We start from the raw sequence: 25,664 nt of genomic DNA, 5'->3' as shown, positions 1-25,664 counted from the left end.
TCTTGTGTATTGTAACACACATTTTGTGTGTTGAAAATTTGAAAAGCTTTCTTCAGATGATAAATTTTTAAGTTTTGTTAATTGTTTTTAAAAACATTTGCAATGTGAACTAGCTACTTATAATCGAAAAAAAGTGAGATTCCAAGAAAAATAAAATAAAATGTAAGATTAATCTGGACTAATTTAAGATACCCTGCCACTTTAGGCTAAGGCACATATTAATAATGCACATCTGTAATTAAAATTAAAGATTGAACCTGACTTTTGACATTTTCTGTCTGATAGATTTCTTTGATTAAACATAAGTAAATTAAAATAACTGTTTTTCACAAAATTGATCAAACTGCTCTTAAAAATTCTAATATAAATTGGAATGAATATGTTTCCATAGCCATCTCTATTGCCAAAGATGATTAGTGAATAAAGTGTGTCATCTTGTCCAAATTCATCATTATTTAATTCTTTTATTAAATCATCAAAATTAGTATCTTTATGATTTTCTATTGTCTCAGCCTTCATTTCAGCTAGATAAATTCTCTAGTTAATACCTTCTAAAACTTAGTTTTAGTTTTACTAACATTTTTAATTAGTTTACTTACTTATTTTTTTCAATGTTGATGAAATTATATATTCTAATTCCAGAAACTTTTATTTGTAAATGAATTTTACAAAATTTTTCCTTATGTTATTTTGATTTTTAGTTTCTTTCTTTATCCTTACTCTTATGCAAAGTGTACATAATAAGTATTGTAATTGATAAACGATTTGCGACTTTATGTTGCTCCTCATTTCAGATATTAGAGACACCCTTATTTCAGTATTGGTAATCTGTGTGTACTTTAGCTTGCATATAATTGCAATAGTTCAAAAGCACATCAGTTTAGATAAATGAAATTTGGCATATAGTTTTAACATCTAAAGTATAGATTTTCTTTAAATTTCTGAAGGTTGACTGTCTATCTGTACAATTTTTATCAATCTTACTTTGGACAATGCAATAATTCAAAAATAACTTGGATTAATATAATTTGGGTAAACAGTCTTTGCATCTAATGTATAAATTTTTATCAAATTTTGAATCAAATCTAGGAAAGAGCTGTCTATCAGTCTGCACATTCATAGAAATACAATAAGTAGTTAAAAAAAAAAAAAAAAAGAAGCAACTTAGATCAAGGAAATTTATTATATGATCTTGCTCCTCTCAAATTTTGGCTTCAGTCAGTTGAGAAAAAGGTATCCAAAATACATACTTGATTTTTTTTTCTTTATACTACGTAATACAAACTGCTATTGTACAGGACTCGAGAAATGAAAAATCTAAGCATTCTTGCTAATCAAGACTTTTTCCTAAATCTACAATTTCATATGGGGGGGGGATAACATCTTTATTAGGTAACATGTCAGAAAGTTTCAGGGAGATCTCTCCCACTGGATTAAAAAATAACGAAATTCTCTGTGATGTGTATATTCCCATTAGGGCTCATAGAGTTAAATAAAATTTCTTTAAGTGTATTAGCTTTAGCAATTCATTTCCATTTCCTCTTCTATTTTATGTTTTACTAAATTATAAAAAGAAAACATTAATTTGTAGTGTCTGATAAGTGCTTTTTTAAAAAATCTTTAAGCCTTACAATGAAGCATACCTGCATGAACAGAATATCAAGCATATGTCTTTCCATTCCTACTTGCGTAAGCTGACTGGGGGAATTGACAAGTAAGTATTATCTAATAATACAGTCTTGAATATATCTTATTTATTTTTTAAATGATCTCTAGTTTAGCTTACCTTTTTTTATCAACTTGAGTCGCCATTATATATATGGATACTTTTTATATTAAGTTTACTTACTTTAGTTATATTAATGGATACTTTTCAATGAAATTATAAATGTGTTTATAATTCTGAAAGTATCGTAAGTGAAAAATTTTTCACCGAACTAAAATATTTTCATATTTAAGACAATCACATTATTTTAAAATTCAAGCAAATTCTACTTGTAGAAAATAACTGTATAAAACCTGCAGGAAATTTATGTTTCCAAACCAAATATCAATATACAACACAAGACAAATTTATAATCAAAAGACTGCAAGAAGGAATTTTGTTTCGTTTATTTAGAAGTTTCAGTTAGCTTTATCTAATAATTTTTACTTTTGAAGAATATGTGTTTAAAAATTGAAAGTTTTAATAATTCTTTGAATTTTGTTTTTGCATACAACATAAAGTACATTCAGATTATTTTTATCTCAAATTTTGGAGTAATATTACCATAAATATATCTACATTCCAAAGAAAAATGTTATATAAAACCAAGTAATAAGCCCCCCCCCCCATTTTGAACTCTTAAGTATTTTAAAGTTGTACTTATTAAATAATAAATATTATCAGAAGTTATTTGGTAATAAATCTCTCCAAGTACACTTTTACTATGGTAAATAATTTGTTATAATATTAAAATGCATGTTTTGTGTTTTTTTCATAGACTTTTTATCTTAAAAAAAATAAAGATGCATTACTTAAATTGGAAAACAGGGGTCCAAAAGTGGCAGAGTTCCTTGAAAACTCCTTGAATTTTATTTAACTGTACTCGGGGCCACAAAAGTATATTTGATTTCTTTGTGGATTGTTAAAAAGTCCTTGATAAATGGTGAAGTAAACATTCTTTATTTTTTTAAAAATGAAGAAAAAGCTAGTTTCTGGCTTGATTTTTCTTAAATAATTTCATCAATGGAAGCCAGCAGGAATGATCGCCTGAAACTTCATTACATATTCACTGATAAACATGTTATTCTCCTTTCTCTTCATATAAAAATTATGGACTGAAGCAATACTGTGAATGGCAGAAGTGATCAATTATTTTTTTCTTTCAAAGTCCTGCATATAAGCGTTTTGGGCTTCATAGTATTGGGAAGAAATTGAATATGGATTTTTGACATGCATTATATAATTAATTTAGTGTCTTCATTGCGAACATTAATTGAAAGAGGCAGATTTCCTGCGCCAAAATTTAAATCATTGCAAAGTATATCAAAGATCCAACCATATATACTGAAAAGGTTTTGATTGTCATTAATTATCCAACCATGTAAAATTTTACTAGTGCAGCAATTCACTCTTGCCATTTTTGACACAGGTTATGGGTCATTGAACTTTTTGAAATCTTCTAGTGTCATGACAAATGTTCTTAAAAATATAATTATAAATATCATTTCGATTTTTCAGACTCATGCTGATATGAGCAATGTTAATGTGAATTTTTTTTTTGGGGGGGGGGGATAGAATGTTAATAAAAATGACCAATTAGAAATTTTTTTAGAAAAACAATTGAGACATGTAAATATTAATATAAGATCTTATGTACTTTCTTTTATAGAATTTTGGTTGAATTCCCACTGAATTACGTATTTGCCAGGAGTACGATTTGTTTAGATGCAAAGAGAATGCCGAAATAATCAAAAATGTATTAATGACAGCCAGTTTTACTGTTCTTGTGAATGCAAGCAACTACAAAAAAAAAAAAAACCATTTTAATAGAATTTAATGAATTTTTAAATTGTATGAATGGATTTTGAGGAGTTTAAATCACCCGAAAATCAAACTTATAATTTTTATTTATCAAAATATCTGCATGCAGATGTGAAATGCAAAACGTTTAATTTTAGATTAATTCAAGAAAAGCGCTGTGGAGTAGAGAACTTTAAAATCATAAAAACAATTAAGAAATATGTCAAAAATATAAACAAGCAAAAATTACAAAATGATGAAAAGTGGAAGAAAAGGAGTGTATTACAGATGAACAAAGGAATTTAAAATTTAAAAAAATGTTGAAAATTGAAGTTCCAGTTTCTGAATTGCACAAAAATCTGGAAATAAACTAATTGATAAGGTGGGGTAGAATTGAGTTTTCAGTGTGTTTCAAATAGTTCCAGAGATTGAGGCTTTAAATAATTATTTTTTTATTTTTTATTTTAATGAAATATTGTTTCTGGTTGTTTTATTTAAAAGTGTGCAGAAATGTATTAATTTTTATTTATCCCCTACAGTTTGCTCTTCATCCTAATGAAATGTTGTTAAATTAATATTTCTTGATGAATATAGTTTCAGCTAAAATGTAAATGAAATTTTTTTAAATAAGCAACTTAGTTGTAGTTTGTGTGATATTAGCATCTTATAGTAGACATGTAATGACTATAGTAAGGATATTTACATTGTGATTTTGAAACTCACTATGAACTTTTAAGTTTTGAGTTATCAATTGTGTGAGCTTAAAAATATTCCCTTCAGGATTTTCACTAAAGTTTCTTGAAATGATAAGAAAAGAATAATGGTTAATTGTAGTGTTAATGATGAAAATACATGATTTAGATTCATCATTTGCATTTTTATGCCTAAAATATGTTATTTTATATTCCTTAAAAAATACTTGGGATTTTAGCTTTTCTTCATTAAGAGTAGGAACCTTGATTATGAATCTTTTTTTTTTCTTCTAAATTTGTCTGTTATTTTATTTTAGATGTTTTGGAATATTTTTGGAATTTATTTTATAAAAATAGTCTTTTCACTATGAATTAGATATTTTTAATAATTGCCCTTCTTTAATAGGAATTTGAAATTAAACTGCACTTGTGTGGTTAAAACTAAACAAATGAAAGAGTTGTGTGCTGATGATTCAGTATTTACAAAAATGAAATGAATTTTTTTAAAAATGCAGTTTTTTTATGTTGTTTATGGCATAATTGTAAATGTATTATTTACAAATTATCTGCACCGGCATCCTGGCATAGGTATAGCGCGTCTTCCCCTTGATATGGGTGACCCAGGTTTGGGTCCCAGTTCAGGCATGGTTGTTCTTCGGTGTTCTATCTGTGAGGTGTGTGAATGTGCCCCCTGTAAAAAGGGGTTATGCAAGCAAATGTGACACATGAAGTAGTTAAGTCGTATTCTTGACCCTAGTTGGCGCTACTGAAAAAATAAGAGATGCTCACTCAGCTTAAATCACTGACAGATAACTAACTGTCATTGGGCTTGTAAAGTGCCATAAGTCACAACAACAAATTATCTGCAGTTACTATACTGTTAAGTTAATCAAAAATAAAAATTTGTTTTAGTAGAAATTTTTTTAAAGTTATTTAACTTTATATTGTACAAAGAATGGAAAATCCCTCCTCCTACTTATACTCTGTGTAAGCCTTCAGCTTATTTGTCTTTTTTAACTGATGAAATAATTATATTTTTTAAAACATGCTCAAATGCAAAAATTTTACAATCCTGAAATAAACAAATGAATAATTTTTGACAAAGATTAAATTAATCAATTTCTTATATGCTGATAAAATCTTCCGTGATTTTTTCCCCAGTGTTATTCTGTTTTACATATGAAAATAGTGATACATTACATTTGAAGAAAAGCAGTGAAACATTATGAAATTGTTTATCAATCTAAAAGTCCCTAAAAACAAAATTTAATGACTTTACAAGACATTCTTTGACATTTAACTATGAAAATCATTAAAAGCAGTTATCAAATTCACTATTAGACATATTTGTTCAAAATAAAGAAATCAAAACTATGAGAACACAACAAATAAACAATAAAAAACAAAACCATAGAAAACTGAAACTTGCAAAAAGTAACAATTTTGTTGTCACTCTCCATTATTCTAAGACATGTTTATGTCCCTTGGAAACTGTGTTCATTATCACTTTATTACATTTCAAAGCAATGACTGCAATTATATGTCCAGCAGTAATTTATATATTAAGATATCTTGTAGCATTGTGTACAAATGCCTAGCGCAGTTGAGGGTCAGTAACTTTTTCATATATGACATTGCCATTAATAATAATCATCTTTCATCTTAATATTAATCATAATTGTCTCTATTGTGCATATGAAGAAGTTTATATATTTACTCCCTCCTCTGACAATAAAACAACATGCAATAAAAATGTAATAAATTTTACTTTGTGTCTTGAGTAATATAGAATATATTTTAGAGAAGATATAAAAAGACTTCACTATCAATAAAGTATACTGACTCTTTCAAAATGGACTAATTTTAGTACTAATGTCAAGTTAAATCTGTATTTTCATTGAAAGATTATAGCAGTTCCCAGTTTGTGATATTTGATTATATTTATTAATTTTTATATATTTTCAGGGGTAAATTTGCTGCTTTAGAGAACATCAGTTGCAAAATTAAAGAAGGCTGCAAAGAGCATCCACCATGGCCCCAAGGCATTTGCACTAAATGTCAACCTAGTGCAATCACGCTGAATAGACAGGTAAGAATAATTCCAGCTTGTTACATGTTTGAATGTGTGTTTACTTATATAAAAAAGTATACAATTTTGTCAGTATTCTTTTTCAAGTTTTCCAATGCAATGCTTTTGCTTCCACATTAGATACAACATGTTTTTATTTCTGGGAAACTCATGAATGCTATCTATAACTGATGTTCCTGCATATAGGTTGCTCAGTGGATGCCAGCAAAAGAGTGGGGCATCCAATTAGTGTATTATTGCTGTGTGGAGGGAGATTGCTTAGATGGTATAACAATTGATGCTAGTTTATGCAAACAGTGGGGTTAGATGTTCTATTCGTTAGTTGCAATGTCCTATTTGTGCAGGAGCAATGTAAATTATTATTTTCCATTTGAATCTAATTATAAAAAACACCAATATAGAAAGAAGTATTAGACCATATGTTATCAGCCGGAATGCATCGGTAATCATCAAAATATCTGACAAATTTTAACATTTTTAAACATCCCTAAATCCTCAAAACAATGTATGGAATTATGCCTATGCACATATTAACTCTAAAATGTAAAGAGCTAGAAAAAGGAAATTTGGTACATAGTTTTTATTGAAAAATTCTGAATACCTGTCAAATTGTAATATTTCTGTATAAAGATATAGAAAAGTATAAAAACTGTGAAAAAAGAACAACTTAGAATGCATTAAATTTACCTCTGTTTATTTTGTTTCATAATTATTTCTTTTATCTGCCAGGCAACAGACATTTCTTTTGTTATTCTTTTTGCACGATATTCTGTAAATTCATTATGATCTTCTATCTATCTTGTAATTCAGTGACAAAATTCTGTAATTGATTATCACATGTTTTACCGTAAGGGAAATAACTCAAAATAATACTATGCATAAAATTGGAACTGGAAATGCGTAAAATTTTATAGATAAGCAATTACTAAAGAAAGAAGGCATATAACAGATTTCTAAGTGGAATAGCCTGTACTGTCCTGGCAAACATAATACTTATTTGCATATGTAGATTTTGATATATTTAAATAGTGTTTTTCCAGAGCTCCTCTTTACTCACTCTCTTTCTAGATAGAGGGGAGGGAAGGGGGGGGGGGGTATTTCAGCCACATTTCTTTTAAACTAAAATTTCCTGTTTAGTGAAATATTTTAAGCTCAGATAATTTTCCTGATTGTTTTTGATTCATAAAAGCATATCTAAAAATTTATAATCATTATATTTCTTATAAATGTTAAAAATTTTTTTAATCTGTGAATGTTTTCACAATATTTGCATAAATCCACAGTCAGAACATCTTTGCTGTGGTTTCATCTACATGACTTAAAAATCTTTCAGCCTTACCGACATGTAGATAATATAGTATTTGAGAATCCATTCTTGGTGGAACGTTTCCTTAATTACTGGCGCTGCACAGGACACCAGCGAATAGGTATATTGTATGGATTCTATGAACCCCACAAGGACGTTCCTCTAGGAATTAAGGCAACTGTTACAGCCATCTATGAGCCACCCCAGGTGAGCATTCTCAATTTTTATTATTAAATTCAACGACAACTGAGTCTGTAAATATCTGTGAGTGAATAGTACAGTATTTCTGTACATACTTCTAAGTGCTACTTAAATGTTATTTCAATTTCTCTTTTATTTCAAGCATCAAGTTTTATTATAAAGAATACTGCTTCTTTGTTTGTAAATTTAAATTCTGTATAAATAAATATTACGATTATTTAAACAGTCATTTATAAACTTTAAAGATGAATTGGGCATAAAAAATACTAGTCATTTTTATGATAGAATAAGGTTTCACAAATTAAAAGGACAAAACCCCTCTAAGGGTTTCAGTGAATTAAAATAAAAAGAATGCAACACATAGAGTGTACAATAAAGATTTGGTGGAATCTGAATAATCAGTAATGAAGTTGCACAGAGAGCAACATTGTAAGGTGAATATAGAGTGATAGACCCATTATAGTTAAAAGTGGTATGCAACAAATCTTTGATTTGTATTCCATTAAATCTGTGCTTTTCAATCAATTTGATATATCCTTTTCCTACACTGACATACAGTTCCATAGCATTTGTGCTTTCTGACCTTGTGTTGTGTTGTAAAATGATTGTTCTTATTTGCCTGAACTACTTTTAAAGCTTGTAAATACATATATTTTTGTATATTAGAATTGCATTCGCCAGTGACATAATAAACAGGTAGATGAGAAGTCTGTTAGATAAGTAAGCTTGTTCTTGCTTCTTCTGGCGTTATAGTAATGATAATAAGGTTGTGTTGGCTTCATTTCTGACTGAGAATACTTCTTACTTGGAGGAGCTGTTCTGGGTTTTATGCTGGCCATTAGATAATTGGCATAGTTACAATCTTTCTGACATGGTAACTCAATCAATGGGTATCTTGATTTTAAGGCAGAACAGGAATAAATTGTATTGAATTGTACAGAGAACTATGCATTTTAATTTGCAACTGAGCTTTTTCTGTTCTATCAATTTAACACTGAATTAAAACTTGTGTTCCTTTATAAAATCAATTACTGTTAGAAACATTTTTCTTGGCTTAATATTTATATATTGATATACTCAAAATATTTATTGGAAAAGGATTTGAGTACAGCAAAATATTAATTTATATTTATATTGCTACATTTTTGATGTATGCTTATATGAATTCCCATTCTTAGGAAGGTTCTAGAGATTTTCTCAGACTCCTTCCAGATGAAAAAGCGGACCTTGTGGATCGCATCGCACATGACCTAGGCCTGATGAGAGTAGGCTGGATTTTCACAGACCTTATACCTGAGAACTTACAAAAGGGAACTGTCAAACATATACGAAATATTGTAAGCAACTTGTTACTTTCTGAAATTTTAATTTGTGAAGATCATAAATGACTTTTAACAGGTCGAACAATTTGTGTTTTTTGTTAGATTTTATTATTACTGATTATTTACAAAATGTGAGAATTCAATTATTAAGGTCTTAAAATCTGTTAATAAATAGTTTCTTTAATATGTCACATAGAAAGTATTGAGAAAGTGAAAATTCTCATTGGGCACTAATCCAATTTCTGAAATATATTTTAGCAAAGATTATTAAGATATCAAATTTAATTTAAATTGTTTCATTGAGATTTATTAAACCATTTTTTATATTTATTTTTAGTTTTTTTATATATATACCATGGTTTATTTATTTTGAAGATCACAATAAATTATTTATCAAATTGGAGTTGCAAAATCTTTTCTGTTAAATATTGGTTGTAAAGCAAAAAAAAAAAAAAAAAAAAAAAAAAAAAAAATGCTGAAAATGCTTTCAGTTGAATAAGTGCTTTTGAGTTTCTGTGAATTAGAATATTTTCTTACAGATACATCACTATTTTTTTTTCAATTTTCAGAAAGTTTACTTTATATATCTATAAAAAAAATTCTGCTAAGGAAAATTTAAAAATCTGAATACAAGGAAACAGTTCCAATTTTTTTGTTGAACATAAAAAATAATTTTTTCTCTTCCTTTTAAGTTTCTAAGATTTGTATAATTTCAAGCTGCAGCCTGTAAGATATTAAAGAGAGATGTAGCAGTGTTCATATTGGAATTATTCGTGTAATTATCCCATTTCTTGTACCTAGGTTTTCATTAGCCGTCCATCTCCTTGCATAAGTTTGATGATTATTGATATAACATTTTTTTTTCAGATACTCAATCTATTTTATATGTAGGGAAAGTTTTTTTTAGTTGAAAAGAAAAGTTTCAGTAAAATTTTTTTAAGGATAAAAATCACATCTGAATATTTGATTTCAGAATTCTCACTTTCTGAGTGCTCAAGAATGCATCATGGCTGGCTATTTCCAGAACAAACATCCAAACCCCTGCAAACTTTCACCTGATGGTTACTTTGGCTCCAAGTTTGTGACAGTTTGCTTTACTGGTATGTTTTTTTTTTTTTTTAATCTTGATTTTCTTACTTTTGTTTACCATTTTTAATGCCTGTTGGGGTGCTGTATTAGGTAAGAATGTTTTTGTTGTGATTATATGCTCCAAAGTTATTGAAAAAAATACTGCAATTTCTATTAATTTTTCAATCGAAAATTTAATTTAAATTTTGAAAAGCTTTTCTTCTACTAATCACCTACTCCATAAGAAGTAAGTACTTGCCAAATTCAGTGATCCTTCTTTTAGATTATTTTATATAATATAATATAATATAATATTGCACGATGCAACATTATGCATGTTGCATCATGCAATTTACAAATAGTATGAAACTTATAATATTAAGAATAGTGGCAAATAAATACCATTTAATTGATATTATGTCTATTATAGGGGATGAGAATCACCATGCTCACATGGAAGGTTATCAAGTATCTAACCAGTGCATGGCTCTGGTACGAGACAACTGTTTACTGCCCACTTTGGATGCACCTGAGTTGGCCTATGTCCGGGAATCATCCAATGAGCAATATGTCCCAGATGTCTTCTATAAGGTTGGTAACCCATTTTTAAAAAGAACTTGAATGTGATGTGGAAAAATTTATATGGTGCATAATTTATACAAGATTAAAAGAAATAAATGCTAGACAATATTTTAAGCTAATTTAATTTAAACTATAAAGTTTCTTAACCTTTGATTAAGCCAAGCAAAATACAAATATGCCATTTTGCCCTGACTGACCACATGTAATTATGCATTCTTTTGCTACTGATAGAATAATTAATTTTAAATATTATAAATTTTGCTGAATATTGAAAAGTTACGAAATAATTTTAAGGCAGTTATATTATTTGCAGCTTTTCTAGCCCTAAACTGAGTACTGCAGTTACTCTTTAGATTGCAAAGATATGATGGATGATGATGGTTTAGATATGATAGTTTCAATAGTGAACTATGAAAGTTTCTCTTCATACTAATAAATTGAAAATAAAATCCACCTATATTTTTTTTATTATTATTATTTCTTGTATTCCTGTATTAACAATAAATCTAAAGAAAAAGGTATAAATCAAAACTGTCAGGATGTTTGTAACTTTTAATCTATTTGGTCTAGGATTACTAGCCAAATTCATCAGTTAAGGACTTTAATAAAGGGCAGTTTTCTCTTGTTCAGGATGTTTTTGCAATCCCTGAGGAGACCTAGAGGTATGATTTAGCTCCAATATATAAGGACAATTTGTTGTCTTGGAGAGTTTCCAAAAGAAATTGGTCCATATTCCTGTTTCAATTGAAGGAAAATCTCTGGCAGTCAGTTCAGTTGCATCAAACAGTACTGCTCTGTGGTGATTATTATATAGTGTAACAGGGTGATTAGAAATGTAATATTGATTGCCAAAAGAGGAATGAAGTCTTATTGGCATACTGGTACAGTTTATGTACTAGGATGATTGACATTGATTAGTTAGTGACATTAAAAAACATTTGATTAGTTAGTCAGTGCCTTTACTGCTTGTATGAAAAATGCTAAATTATAAGTACGTATATTTTATAATTGAATTAAGTCATGCTGTTTTTCTAACTTTAAATTATATACTTTTTTATCACTTGAAAGTGTAATGATTTTATAATTAATAAATCCATTAAAAAAAACTTGACCATGAACTTGCCAGAAAAAAGACTACCGAATGTTAAGCAATGAATTTTGTGAGGGGCTAAGTCAAGTTGCATTCATGTAATAAGTCAGATGTTCATTACCAGTTTAGTTTTAAAATGTCTCTTGTAATAAGAAATTGCACCACATTGACATTTTAGAGTAGATTTTAGATGCAGATACAGTTTATCTGCCGCATAAAAGGATTCCAATGAATTACTTAAAATATGAATACTAAAAGTTCACATACAGTGATATACCGATAATTTTCTTCCAGTGATGTAAATATTTATTGCACAGTGATAATTAAAATGTGAGATTCCATTTTATTTGCTTTAATTTAATTAGGCTTACTTCATGTTTGCAAACATAGATAAATTTTATTAATAAATAATAAAGTTGTCACTTTGTTCCTTATATGCTAGAATTCTCAAATTGTGTAGACTTTTTAATAAGATATGCTATTTTAAAATTTTAAAGTTAAATTAATTGATAATTGATTAATCTATGTACACAAAATTATAAATCCATTTGTTTGTATGCTTGTTTATTTATATGTTTGAATCGTATATAGTTCCATATTCTTTGATGAATTTGAATGAAATTTACCATATATTTAATGCTTAGAAGGATTTACTGCAGTATTAAAAAGTTCATGTGATTCTCTAAAAGTGGTGAATTGGGGGGGGGGGGTTGAAAGATTTTATGTTTTTCTAACATAACTTCTGTACAAATGATTTCACATAAATTATTTTTACATCCTCTTAAAATTTGAAAAATTAACTTTTTGTGACATAGATTTCATATCTAAAAAGCTATTTCTATAATTCTTTTTTTTGAAAAAATTGTTTTTATTTATGTGCACGTTGGCATTCCCAAGTTCACATTGGAACTAGTGTTACCACTGAAAGCACTTTCTTTGTGGAATTTTTACTTGCAGGTTATCTTATTTTTATAATTGTTGGAATTCTGTTTTAGCAGGAATTAAATTCATTCTATTAATTCTATCTTTATGGCTATAATTTTTAGCAATCCATCAAGCAATTTATTATGTTTCATTTCCTGAAGTGGGGGGCAGAAAGACATTGTTTCTGATAGGTAACTTTTCTGGCTTTAAAACCTTGAATAGGTTATCTATCAAATCACTGAATTATTCATATAATGGCTGAAAAGATCTTAATTAGAAGATAGCTAAACCAAATTGTCATGTTAGTTTGAACACTGGGACTCCAAACATGTGCTAAACTAATGAAAATAACAAGTACCAATAAATATTCTTAAGGTATATCCCTTCTATTTTATCCTTACTCTATGACTTAAAATAAGAGAGCATGCTAGTAGCAAACAAGTAAAATTACCCAAATGATGATGACTCCAACCTTACTAAATAAATTTGAGCTAGATAGAATAGGACAACTCTTTTTTTTTTTCTTTTGATATTTGATTGAAATTACTTCAATAAATTCTGTATCTTTTCTTATCTAAATTCTATGTGCCTTTGTTTGCAGAGTGTCTCCAACTATTTTTTTTTTTTTTTTACTCCTTATGTTTAATTTATTATTAAATCATTCAGGAATACGCCATTAAATTGTGGATCCAAATACTTTTATTTGACAACCATTGGTCTTTTACCTCAATCGAACTCTGGAAGATTATTATATTTGTTTTCCATGCCAGACACAATGTAAGGAAAACATAACAAGTGATTTATTTAAACCATTTTGCTTTAGTAAGATTTCAGTTCACATTGACACATTTTTGTGAAAATACGGATTTATTTTTTTTGAAATCGAATTTTATCAGTCTTGAGATCAATTAATTTTGTTTTATTTAATAATTCTGCATTAATTTTTAATATCAAGCATTTGTGAATTTATTCATTTTATTGCTCATTTAATCATACTTATTTTACTTCTTAGTATTTATATTTGACCTAATTCAGGCCATGTACAGGCATGTACCAAGTCTGTATCATATCTGTTTCTGGAACAAGATAATTATATCACTTAATAGTGTCAATTTGCTCAAGTGTGTAAATTTTTTTTTCTAATAGGATGCTTTGTTTATTTTGATATTTACTAATCTCTCTTGAATAAATTCTGCATTATTAACTGTTCACAATTTTGAGATTCAAATACGGTTTTGCACATTTTTGATATCTTTGAAATAAATTAAATATTTCAGTCTTCTCTTTTACTTGACAAAGATCACTTTATGTGAAAAATAATATGTGATGGTCAAAAAAAATTTCTTTTATGAGATCTAGATCTAGATCGATGAAAATAATATGTATTTATATGCACAAATTCTAATGGCAACAAGTGATAGTTTGATTAATTTTGTAGATCAATTGTATACTTCATGGTTGGCTGGTTATTCATCAGTGATTTGAGAAATCTTACAATTTTACTGCCAAATCTTTAATTTTACTGCCATGTAGAAACATTTGGGCCCACAGTTTTATGTAAAAAAGTTCCATTCATTTTGTTTAAGTAGATAGTTACTTAAGTCATATTTCTCTGTAAAAATTGACATCTACAAAAGAAATTGTGCCATAAACCTCCTCCATCAATGCAGGATCTGAGTGTAAGATTAATGCAGCAGTATTATAATGACATGGACATTAGGGTGGAATGAAAGCATCAACTTTTGATTTTTAATTTGTAATTTTGTGGGAAAGTTGCCTTTTAGTGTAGATAAGATAAATTAAAAAATGAAAAATATTGGAGTATGTTTTGAGGTGCCACAAGGATGTTATTATTCCTTAACAATTAAATTTGTTTAACAAGGCTGTTTGCTGGGTTTAATATTAACAAATGCTTGATACATTCTTGTTTTTATTGGAGGTTTTCTTTCCCCCTCTTTAACATGTTCATTCCTATTGGAATCATCAGTGTTTATTGCTTGATTGTGCCCTCTAAAAAGTTTATGACTTATCAAAATTTTACAAAAGAAAAAATAACTATGAAATTTTAATAATGCCTGAGCTTTGTGTTGATTCATTTTAGGTAAATTTTTGCTTTTGTTCAAAATTTTTAATAGTTAAGCTGTTTTTTTTTTTTTTTTTTTTTTTTTGTTTTTTCCCCTTCATTCTGCTTCTGAAGTGTGATCAGTGTTTTATGGTTGTTCAAATAATTCCAAGGCAGACTTGGCAGCATAGCTCTCTGTTTAAACCAATTCAGATCACTCTTGGCCGAACCAAAGAAGATGAATATCATCAAATTGGGAAAATGTATCCCAGATATTTTTTTGTTGTTTTGTTTCTGTTTTTATCCATATATGATAGCATTGCTATGAAGAAATATAAACAAGAAAAATCATTACTTCTTTTAAACTTCATTTTCATAATTTCATTTTATGTTTTGATTTCATTAACATTCATTATGGTATGGTTACTCCCTTGTGGGTTCTGTTAGTTACAGAAATGAGATTAAAACATATAAACTATTGAAAATAAAAAAAAAATAAAAATAAATAAATTAAAATTTAAAAAATATTAACATGTATCTAATAATATAGTAACATTTCTAAACATTTGTTTAAAATTAAAATATATTCCATAATTTGAACTCTTAATTTAAATATTTCTGTTAGTGTTTATGCTATTTTCTTGTTTCAATCTTTATAATTGTGTAAAAAAATTAGTGTCTACAATTGTGTAATTTTGTTTTGTAGTAAAAACATAGATTTTTTTAGAGACTTCTTTGAATAAAAAAACTTTCATATTGAATATATTCTATACATTATCAATTTGCAGTTAAATGGCTTGATGTTTTACAGGTGAAGGATTCCTATGGCAATGAAGTAATACAGGTAGCTCGTCCTTTACCCATTGAGTATCTTCTAGTTGACGTTCCTGTCTCCACCCCCAATGATCCTCAGTACACCTTCTATGCAGATGCTTCCAAGACACCTTTTCCGATTGAAAATAGACTATTGGATGGACAAGTTCAGGTGAGCAATGCATTTGGAAAGGTTGACACTTATTTTTACTTTCAATTTGCTTTACTGTTGGTAGGCATATAACTAACATAAATTGTTGAAAAACTATATGAAGAGCTAAAAGTGAACTTAGCTTATTTTTCTGCACTTTGCAGTCTGTTCTGGTAATATAGGAATGTTATATTTTCTGTTTAAATTCAGGTTCATCTATTTCTATCTGCCATCAAGAACAGTTAGAAATCCATAATTATTTTAATGGCAGAACAACAGTTAATCAACCTTAAGATCTATTTTCTCAAAAATTTTATCTCATTGACTGGATTTACTTTGAATCTGAACCCTCCATTATCTGAATTATTTTTTGAATCTGAAGTGTTGTCCATTTTTATGATTGAAATAAATCATTTCAGAAGCCAGATCGATATATATAAATATTAATTGTAGCAATCATTTAAAGGAGATGAAGTATTTTAAATCTGGTTATTCTTTGAAATAATGAAGATTAATTTAAGGACTTTAAATAATATTTAAAGTGAATCTGGCCCATGACCATTTTTAAGAAAATGCAGCATCCGTATTCATTATCAAACTGAAACCATTAGAAGAAGAATTTACTAATTTACAGCAAGCTTAAAAAGTTTCAAGACTGTAATTGCATCCATATCCAATTTCAATAGTTTTATTTAGGTCTTAAAAATTAAAAATTTGAACAAATTAGTAAACTGTTTAAATTAAAATTTAAGTGCTTTTATTTTTGAATCCTTAATAAAGGTGCTTTAGTTCAAATAGAAATAATTTTAGTGTTGAAATGAATTTATTTTAAAAGTGTGGATGAATTGAATTTATCGTTTGCATGTTTGCACAAATATAAATATATATAATTTCTTATTGCATTTATTCGATATTATAATATCAATACAAGTTTTTAAGGTAAAACTTTAATTGTTTGCTTATTTTTAAATCCTAGAAGTTCACATTTAGCCAACTTAAAAAAAAATCTGAAAAGAAAAAACTTTAAAAATGTAGGTTACAAAAGTAAGCTATGTTGGATACAAAAAAAGTTATTATGCTATTAAAAATAATATTCTTCCAGAAAATCAATTGTAAATATATAATTACAATTCAGCACAGTTTTTCAATCTTGTTGTTGTCTTCGTATTTGTTTGATACTGCTTGTAGTAACCATTTGTGTGTCCTATTTTGTCGGTTCATCTCTTCTGTTATGAAATATTTCTAAGAAGCTATGCTGCAAATCATTCAATCAGTGTTATTGTTTGACTGGATTCTAACACCCTCCATGCTTTTGCGCATGCATTAGGATGGGTTTTATTCGTCAAAATAGGGGTGAGATGAAAGGATGATATTTGCATTGAACAATAAAATAAAATTGATTATTCGTGGAGTGAATTAAAAGAATATTGTCAGAAATGTCATGATACTCACGTATACATGAAAAAAAAAATGAACCAAAAAGTATCTAATAGGGCAAAAATAAAGTTCAAAGAATGACGAAGAATTCCTCCTTCCGCGTCTCTCCCCTTAATGAGATACAATTGTTAAAAAGTGTTGTCTCAAAATACTGAAACGAGCAGTATTTGTTTTATTTGTTATCCAAACAAAAAATCCTTTTGTTGAAGCACTCATCATCTGATGTATTTGCTGCCAGAATTATTAATTATGAAAAAAAAATATCCTGTCAAGAAAGTAAAAATTTTTATTCTTTGCATTTTCTTTCTAAATGCAAAAGAGAAGATGGGATTGCAGTTAGGGATATGTTGCAATGCTTGTAGATAATGAAAGTCCCCTAGTAAGAGAATATGTTCGCAAATTAAATATTCTCCGTTCTGTTATCTAGATAGTGAGTTTCAAAAGCTTATATTTTTATAGCTATAAACTCAATGTTTCCCCCAATTTTTAAGCTTTAAAGTTACTTTGCATAAAATTACAATGTAGTTCATAGATTTAAGTATTATCCTTCTTTTATGGAGAAACTTAAATGAAATTCTTAGATATGATTAGAAACTAAAAATCTTAGTCTGTACAATATTAAAGATAAATTTCGGTCCTTTGTCTCATAAGTTCCAAACGAGATTCAAGATATGATTTCTTTTATATTTTTATGTTGATTAACTTGAGAAGGTAATATAATATCAAGACTTTTCACTTATTTATAGACTTTAAGGCTGCCGACGATAGTATAAAAAGAGATAAGCTATTTGAAGCAATGGAAGAGTTTTGAATCACTACTAAACTTGTTAATTTAACTAAGGCTACACTTAATAATATAAGAAGCGGAGTTAAAATCTGAAACCATTTATCTGAGCCCTTTGCAACAGAGAGAGGCCTGCATCAAGGGGATTCTCTTGCTTGTCTACTTTTTAATATTGCCTTGGAGAAATGCATCTGAGATAGAGGATTAGACCGAAAGAGCCTCCTGCAGAATGGATCCATTTAACTGCTGGCTTATGCAGATATTATTAGAAGGTCAGAAATTGCAGTGAGAGAGGCCTTCCAAATTTTGGAAACTTCCGCCAGAAATATGGGCCTTACCATCAACGAAGATAAAACTAAATTTATGGAATTCCCGCAATCAACTATAAATCACAGTGTTCCTCTGTGTGGTCATTAATAGTCATACCTTCGAAAAAGTCAAATAATTTCAAATATCTTGGCACAATGATTAAAAACAATAATAAACTTAGAGTAGAAATTAAAAAAAGAATAAAAATGGCTAATAAATGTTTCTTTGGACTGAAAAAACAATTAAGATCCAACTTAATCAGTCAAAAAATGAAACTAAGAATTTATAAGAGTCTTATGCCTGTTCTTCTCTATGCAAGTGAAAATTGGATACGCAGAATTCTCTATACATGTTCAAGAAAAAGATCCTTAGAGTTATCTGTGGCCCAGTACTAGAGAGAGGATGTTGGCGAACTAGATTCAATTTTGAATTATACAAACTCTATTGGCAACTGCAGATAACACTGGTTATCTGGTGCAATAGGTTAAAATGACTCGTCCATATCTGGAGAAACCCTGAAAACAGCGCTCTCAAAATATTCACTTTAAAAAATTCTATGGGTTTATTTGCGTTATGTTTATTGGCACAAAGGCCATATATGGCCAAAAATCCTATGGTATCCCAGGCCAGAGGAAGACCTCCAACTAGATGGCTGGATGATATGGAAAGAGAGATCTAAGTGTTCTGAGGATAAAGAACTGGAAGGGAGTTGCAGGGGATAGAAAGTGCTGGAAAGTGAATGTGGTTGAGGCAGCCAAAGTTTGCAAAGGGCTGTTGTGCTCCTGAAGAAGAACATGATAAGGTGCAACTTTTGTTCTCCATTAGAAATCAATTCTAAATCGAGTTTTTTGGTTATAACCTTTTGTCCATGCATCATTAAAAATATTTTTCTGGGGATTTCAATTATCAATATCAGAAGCCAAAAATTCTGTTTAGGTGAAGTAACAGGCATCAATAAGATGCAAACAGAAATTTAGGTATAAAAAGATTTTGTCTTGAAGAAGGAAACAGATTGAGATTGCGGAATAATTAACCATAGGAAAGTCTACTAGCTGAAGAATGAATATATTATGTAGGCTGTTTACATGCTGGATTTACTGATTATAGTATTGAGTAGATTATTTTGGTACAATGAAGAAGCAGTAGTTGCTGATTCGAAATATTTTGCTAAGAAACGTTTCAAAGTATTTTGGTGTATCACGGGAAAACAGTTTTGAGAGGAGTGACAGATTATTATTTTTGCTATTTTAGAGCTTCCTGTGAAATAATTTAAATGACATTTTTATTTGATGTCTCTCAAGTAAATCAGATTGTCTGAATTTGTTTTTGATTATATTCTTTTTATCTGTAATATATGTAAATTTAATAGATTTATTATTTTGTATAAATACAGTAATTTCCTCTTATCCTTTATTAATAAGTACTGTATTCATAACATTTTATTGATAACAGATAAGAGGAAAATTAACATTAATTCTGAAAGAAGAATCTTATTATGAGTTTCTGTGTCTCTTCTCTTTACATTAAACAAATCCTATAATTTCAACCAAATCTTTGCCACATATTCTCCATGTGACTTTTAACTATCAGTATCCATGAAAGGAGAATACACTGTATATTGTTATTTTTACTACTTGAAATCCATGCATCATATTACTATTCTGTAATTTATCTTTTAGAATAATATACCTATAACTTATAGTTTTAATCATTAAACCATTTTTTGTATCAGGATTTTCCTCATCTGGTGTCTTACCTGCGCCAGTTTAATTCCGACCAGTTCCTTGAGGCAATGTGCGATTTCCATCTTCTCATCTACTTGGCCACAATGGATCTTTTGCCACTGATGGTAATCTGCCTGCTTTGTTTTATTTTTATTTATTTTTTATAACATGTTAAAAGGATCTTGTCTGTTAATACTGGAACTTCCAAGTTCAAAAATGTTGAGTTATGAAACCTGATTTTATCAAGCATACACCATATACACTGACTTTCAGCGAGTGAAATAAGTTATTAACCCTAAAGGCGTTTCTGTTGAATGTCATGTAGGAAGTTTAAAAGGATTTGATGACTTAAATGCTGTTCTCACCTCAACATTGACTGTTCTGTTTTGAAATAGCCCAAATGTAATTTCAAAGGGGTTGCTAGTCTTACTATTTTAATATTTCATTTACCAATAATTTCTGTCAGAATCTTTCAAGTCTGTTGCAGATGAAATTAAAATTTAGATGTTTTTTTTTTCTCTATCTATTTTAATTTACATCAGCAGAATTTTTGACATTGTAGAAAGGACTTTATAATCCCATACCATGAATCTAAAATAGTTTTTTTTTTTCCCAGAATAATTTGTAACTTTTTTTTTTTTTTTTACAGAAACTTTATTTATGCAGTTATAAATTAAATCCTGTAAGTCCCTAATATTCCTCTTTTTACTTTCCGTGTATTAGAAGTGGCAAAAATTATTCTTAGCAATCTGAGCATAGGTCCATGACCAAACAGTTTAAAGCTGGAAAAAATTTATGGCTAAGATTTTATTGCTTTTATTCCTACAATTATGATCCAGTTTTATCATCAATATTTTTCTCTTTTACAAAGCAAACTTTGTTGCTGAATGGAAAAAATAAAGTGAAATGAAACATATTTTCAGATTTCTTGAAATTGACTTATATTTTATCCTAAAAAGGACATGAATAAAATTCTATGTAAAATGAGCATCAAATTTGTAGATTCTGTAGAAGTATCAGATGGTTGCATGATTTGATGTTTTGTCTGTTTCATAAAATCTTCAAACAATTGAAATTTAGTCAACTATCAAAAATATAATCTCCCTTATTGTGCATCACGAATTTTCATTAATCAACAAGTTTGCCAATTCGATTTTTCGAAGAATTTTCTTGGCTTTCAATCAAAGAAAGGTTGTGAGATGGGTTTGTACTTTTTCTTCATATTTTAATTTTTTTGCCATTTAAATTATTTTTGAAAGACTGAAACAAGTGATAGTCAGTGAAACAAGTGACAAGTCAGATAGTGCAAGATATGGAGAATATTGTAATGTTTGACGAATTACCTATTCTAACTGTTGCAATTTTCTCAGTATATTTTATGTAAAACATAGTTTGGTATTGTTGTGTAGATGATAACACCTTTTGTGTTTGTCATGACCATATGTTTTTCTCGATTGGCTGTATTGAGTCAATTGATTGTTCACTGGACTTGTCTGGTGCGATCGTTTCACCACATTGGCGTTGTTCCATTGTTATCTCACCAAACACACAATAATTTTAAAGATTCAGTGCAGCGTTTGCCACAGATTCTGCACTTTATCTCGTGTTCCTTTGTACTAGACATTATTATATAAAATCCACTTCTCAATGCCCGATAACGCTCAGTCCAAGAAAAATGTAGAAGTAGATGGTGTGGGAGAGAGAGAGATACAGTATTTAAAAATCGAACATCAGTTATGAATGTTCAACTTCATAGTATCCTCAGTGGTCCTTTTTTGGATTTCTTCCACTAAAGTGCAAAAAATACCACTATCAATGTCAGAAAGCCATCTCAATCTTGGTTGATCTTCAAGTAGGCTTTCCATTGTGCTTGAAAACTCCTTAAATTTTATGTTCTGTTCTCAGGACCACCAAAAAGTACTTTATTTTATTGATCCTTGTAAAATAAGTGTTTCTATTTGAAAATTGATTTCATTTTGTTTTATTATTTGTATGGAAAAAATTTGGCTTATAGAAATCTTGTGTATCAGAATGTTCTATTCTAGTGTTAAGTGTCTATTCTAGTGTTATTTTGCTTATATTACGACTTTTTAAGCTTTTTCTTATAGCTTTTTTAAAAATTAGAAAATTTAGTTATTCTTGTACCATTAAAAATGCTTTTTTCAGTGCCCTAAAATGAAAAAGAATTTATTAAATAAAGCACTTATGAATAGTAAATAAAAAAAATTAATAAATTGTTTAAAATTTTGTTGAAGCCGTTTAACTCTTAAATGTTGGCTACTAATCTACATTTGACATGAACCTTATGATTAAATCGATAAGCTTTTGCAATGAAATAAAGATCAAAGTAAGCTATTGACTAACTCTTGATTTCAGGATTGTAAGCTTCTAGTTGGAAAGCTGGTTCTTCTAAGGACATTTTAAGTGTATGAGCCTGGTATCCATCAAATCCAAGAATCAGTGTCCTCTCTCAATTGGAAGTAGAAATTTATAAATAGAGAATGCTAGCTCTCTTTCTAGATGATTTTATCATCTGGTCATGGTTCAAAATTATGAATTTATCCCAAAAATAGCTATTGTGTTTTAGAAAAGATCAAGAAAAGTTAAACTGCGCAATATCAATTGTTATTTGTATACATTGTAATAATACTTTAATTTAAATACAATATTTATATTACTTGATAAGTAGAGATTGTCTCAAAATAAGCGTGAAGATGGAATGTCATTTTAAATTTTATGTATTTAATTAATATCAAATATATATATATATATATATATATATATATATATAATGCATACTTCATTGGTTGTGTTTACAGGATGACCTAGGTCCACTACTGGAAGCCATCCGGCATAAAAATCGGGAGCTTGCCACTGAGTGGTCAAAAAGTGAGCGATGGGCCACTGTTGAACATCTCTTAGATTGTGAAGGTGAGAAGGGCTTTCTTTAGCTTAAATTATATGATGCTGCTATTATTGGCTGTTTTATTTTATTTGGCTAATTTTTGGGCAAAAAGTGTGTCTACTGATACATCTATATGGGATTACAAAGCTCAAAATGGGGTGGGTGAAATTTGGTATTTTATTACCAGAATTGCATCAAATTTTGAGCAAAGACTGTCCCACATATGTGCTGCCTTGTGCATGCATTAACTCAAAATGCTACAAGCTAGATAAATGAATCTCATAAGTTGTCTTGATATGTGAAACTGTATACAATTTTAGACCCAACCTGTCAAAGAAAAATGGTGCAAATTTATATTTGATTTTTTTTTTCACTGTGCTTTACATATTATATTAGAGCATGAGATTCTTTGGTTGTTTTTTAAAGATTATATTCCCTCGATTTCATTTGCTAGCTCAAACTTTATCACACCATTCATCTTTATCAACCAGTCTTTGCTGTGCCTATGTAGAGGTTTCAGATTAAACAATCTTAATGATAAAACTGCATGTCAATTCAATCCAATCAGCCATTGGTTGTAAAAAAAAATTAAAACCAGCAGAATCTTGAAAGAGTAAAAAATCCCTTTGCAATGGGAGTAATCGGTACGAAACAGCGGATAGATGTGACATCAGTCCTAGTTTTTAAGTGCTGAATGAGTAAAATAGATATGTTATTTTTCATAGGTTCTTCTCTGCCAAGCTCCTTCCCCACTGAGAACGCCAGCGGTGCCAGCAATGAGACGAGTGACACTTCCCTCTGGATCTGCAGGCACTGCACTTTTCTGAACCAGCCACACACGAGCACCTGCGAGATGTGCGGCCTGCCCCAGTGACTGCCGACAGTGCCTCTCAACGATCCATCATGTGAACTCTGTGATCAACTTTTTGTTTCCTTTCAGGGAAAGTCTACTTTTTGTTATACAGATTGTGAGGAGAGCACGCTCTCGCACTTCAACTCATGCTAATAAATGTGAAGCCTGTGATCGACTTTTTTTTCTTTCTTTCTCCATTCTTTCACTAGGGAACACTACTGTGTTGCACAGTATGAAATCACTTCATTCCTCTTCTGTGATTTATTTAAAAGTTTAAAAATATGGAAGTCTTGGTTGTCCTTAAATTTTCAATTGCATGTATATTACATTGAAGAAAGAAATTAATTTTACTTAACTGCAGTGATCCAATGAAGGAAAAATATGAATAAACACTTAATTACATGTTTACTTCTCTTTAGTACAACAGTCACCACCACCACCACCACCAACAACAACAACAACAGCGACAACAAAAAAAAAAAAAAACATTTCTGTCACCTTTTTATTTATTATAGCATATTCGCAAAAATTGCGTCGATGGAAATGACTCGAGAAATCGGATTTGTTCAAATCAGCAAACTGATTAGCTACTATCACAAAATTTTCTTATTTCAATTATTTATTTATCTGCTGAATTGATCTGTGGTCATGAATTAACATCTCAATATATATATATATATATATATATATATATATATATATATATATATATTTGAATTTTAATGATAATTTTAGGAATGACAGTGTTTTGAAAAATGACACCTCCAATGTTAAATGAATCTTATGATGAATTTTCGGCCATATTTTGACAATTATTATATATTTTTGAAAAATGTTTTCACTCATTAAAAGAAAATTTTCGTATTTCATTAAATCACAAAATGAATGCATAAACAACGGTATTTTAATAATTTTATAAATGTTTTAAACATAAATGTGAGGGAAATGAATAGTAATTTAGTAAAATACTTGCATGGCAGTAAAATTGGCATGTTAAAATATCAGAATCCCCCCCCCCAAAAAAAAAATGTGTGCATACCTCAGATAGTTTCTAAATATTCATAAAAATGGTAAAATTCCCATCTTTTGTGGGACTATATTTATATTGCATTTATAAATTATGCAGCAGTTGTTTGCAAGTAAATGAAATAGTGAATTCGCATGATTTCTTACAATTAGTAGTTTAATTAATGCTAAGTTAAGGAAATGAACTAGCAGTATCTAGCTTAATCACAGTATTTAATGATATCATATAAAATTTTCTTCGTACCACTCCTGAAAGCTTTTTTACACCACTTGAACTAGCCATATCACTACGAAATATTCAGTTAAAATAAAATGCTGTCAGAAATGACATAACACTCACTTACACGTGGAAAAAAAAATAGAACTAAAAAAGTATCTAATGCAAGAAATCCAAGGTCAAATGTGCTGCTTATCGTTCCGCGTCTCACCCCTTAATGAAATGGAATTGTCGAAATGTGGTCTCAGAATCCGATCCGTCTCGAGTCACGACAGGTTTGCTTAATATTGTGAAGGTGAAAACAGGAAACAAAAATATAAAGTTGTTATATTCGGTAAAAATAACGTAAGTATTTAGTATGTTTAATTTTTATGTTTATATTTTCTATTTTACATTTTAAAATTTAAATTTTATTATATAAATTTCTTCTATCAAAAATTAGCGAAGAGAAGTGTTAGAGTTAGAGTATAAAAAGTTTTTTTTTTTTTTTTTTTTTTTTTTCAAAATTTCTTGAAAATGTGTAGATTAGATTTTAAATTGCATTAATATTAATAGTTAAAATAATAAAATTGTAAAATAAACGTCAAAAATATTTATTCAATAA

At 28.9% G+C, this 25,664-nt stretch overlaps 1 protein-coding gene across 1 annotated transcript in view; it reads left to right on the top strand.

The window, feature by feature from the left end:
• The window catches only part of LOC129981197 (nuclear protein localization protein 4 homolog), a 43,578-nt gene extending 19,590 nt beyond the window's left edge, over positions 1-23,988 (top strand). Inside the window, exons 6-15 of the mRNA XM_056091936.1 lie at positions 1,626-1,714; positions 6,163-6,286; positions 7,620-7,799; positions 8,972-9,130; positions 10,089-10,215; positions 10,614-10,774; positions 15,653-15,826; positions 20,068-20,184; positions 22,879-22,990; positions 23,690-23,988. Coding sequence (XP_055947911.1) covers positions 1,626-1,714; positions 6,163-6,286; positions 7,620-7,799; positions 8,972-9,130; positions 10,089-10,215; positions 10,614-10,774; positions 15,653-15,826; positions 20,068-20,184; positions 22,879-22,990; positions 23,690-23,838 — 1,392 coding nt within the window. The 3' untranslated portion in view covers positions 23,839-23,988. The remainder of the gene's footprint in view (positions 1-1,625; positions 1,715-6,162; positions 6,287-7,619; positions 7,800-8,971; positions 9,131-10,088; positions 10,216-10,613; positions 10,775-15,652; positions 15,827-20,067; positions 20,185-22,878; positions 22,991-23,689) is intronic.
• Positions 23,989-25,664: the final 1,676 nt, after the last annotated feature.

The sequence above is a fragment of the Argiope bruennichi genome, chromosome 8 (assembly GCF_947563725.1).
Source record: "Argiope bruennichi chromosome 8, qqArgBrue1.1, whole genome shotgun sequence".
Classification (NCBI taxonomy): domain Eukaryota; kingdom Metazoa; phylum Arthropoda; class Arachnida; order Araneae; family Araneidae; genus Argiope; species Argiope bruennichi.
This window is presented reverse-complemented; position numbering and strand designations above follow the sequence as displayed.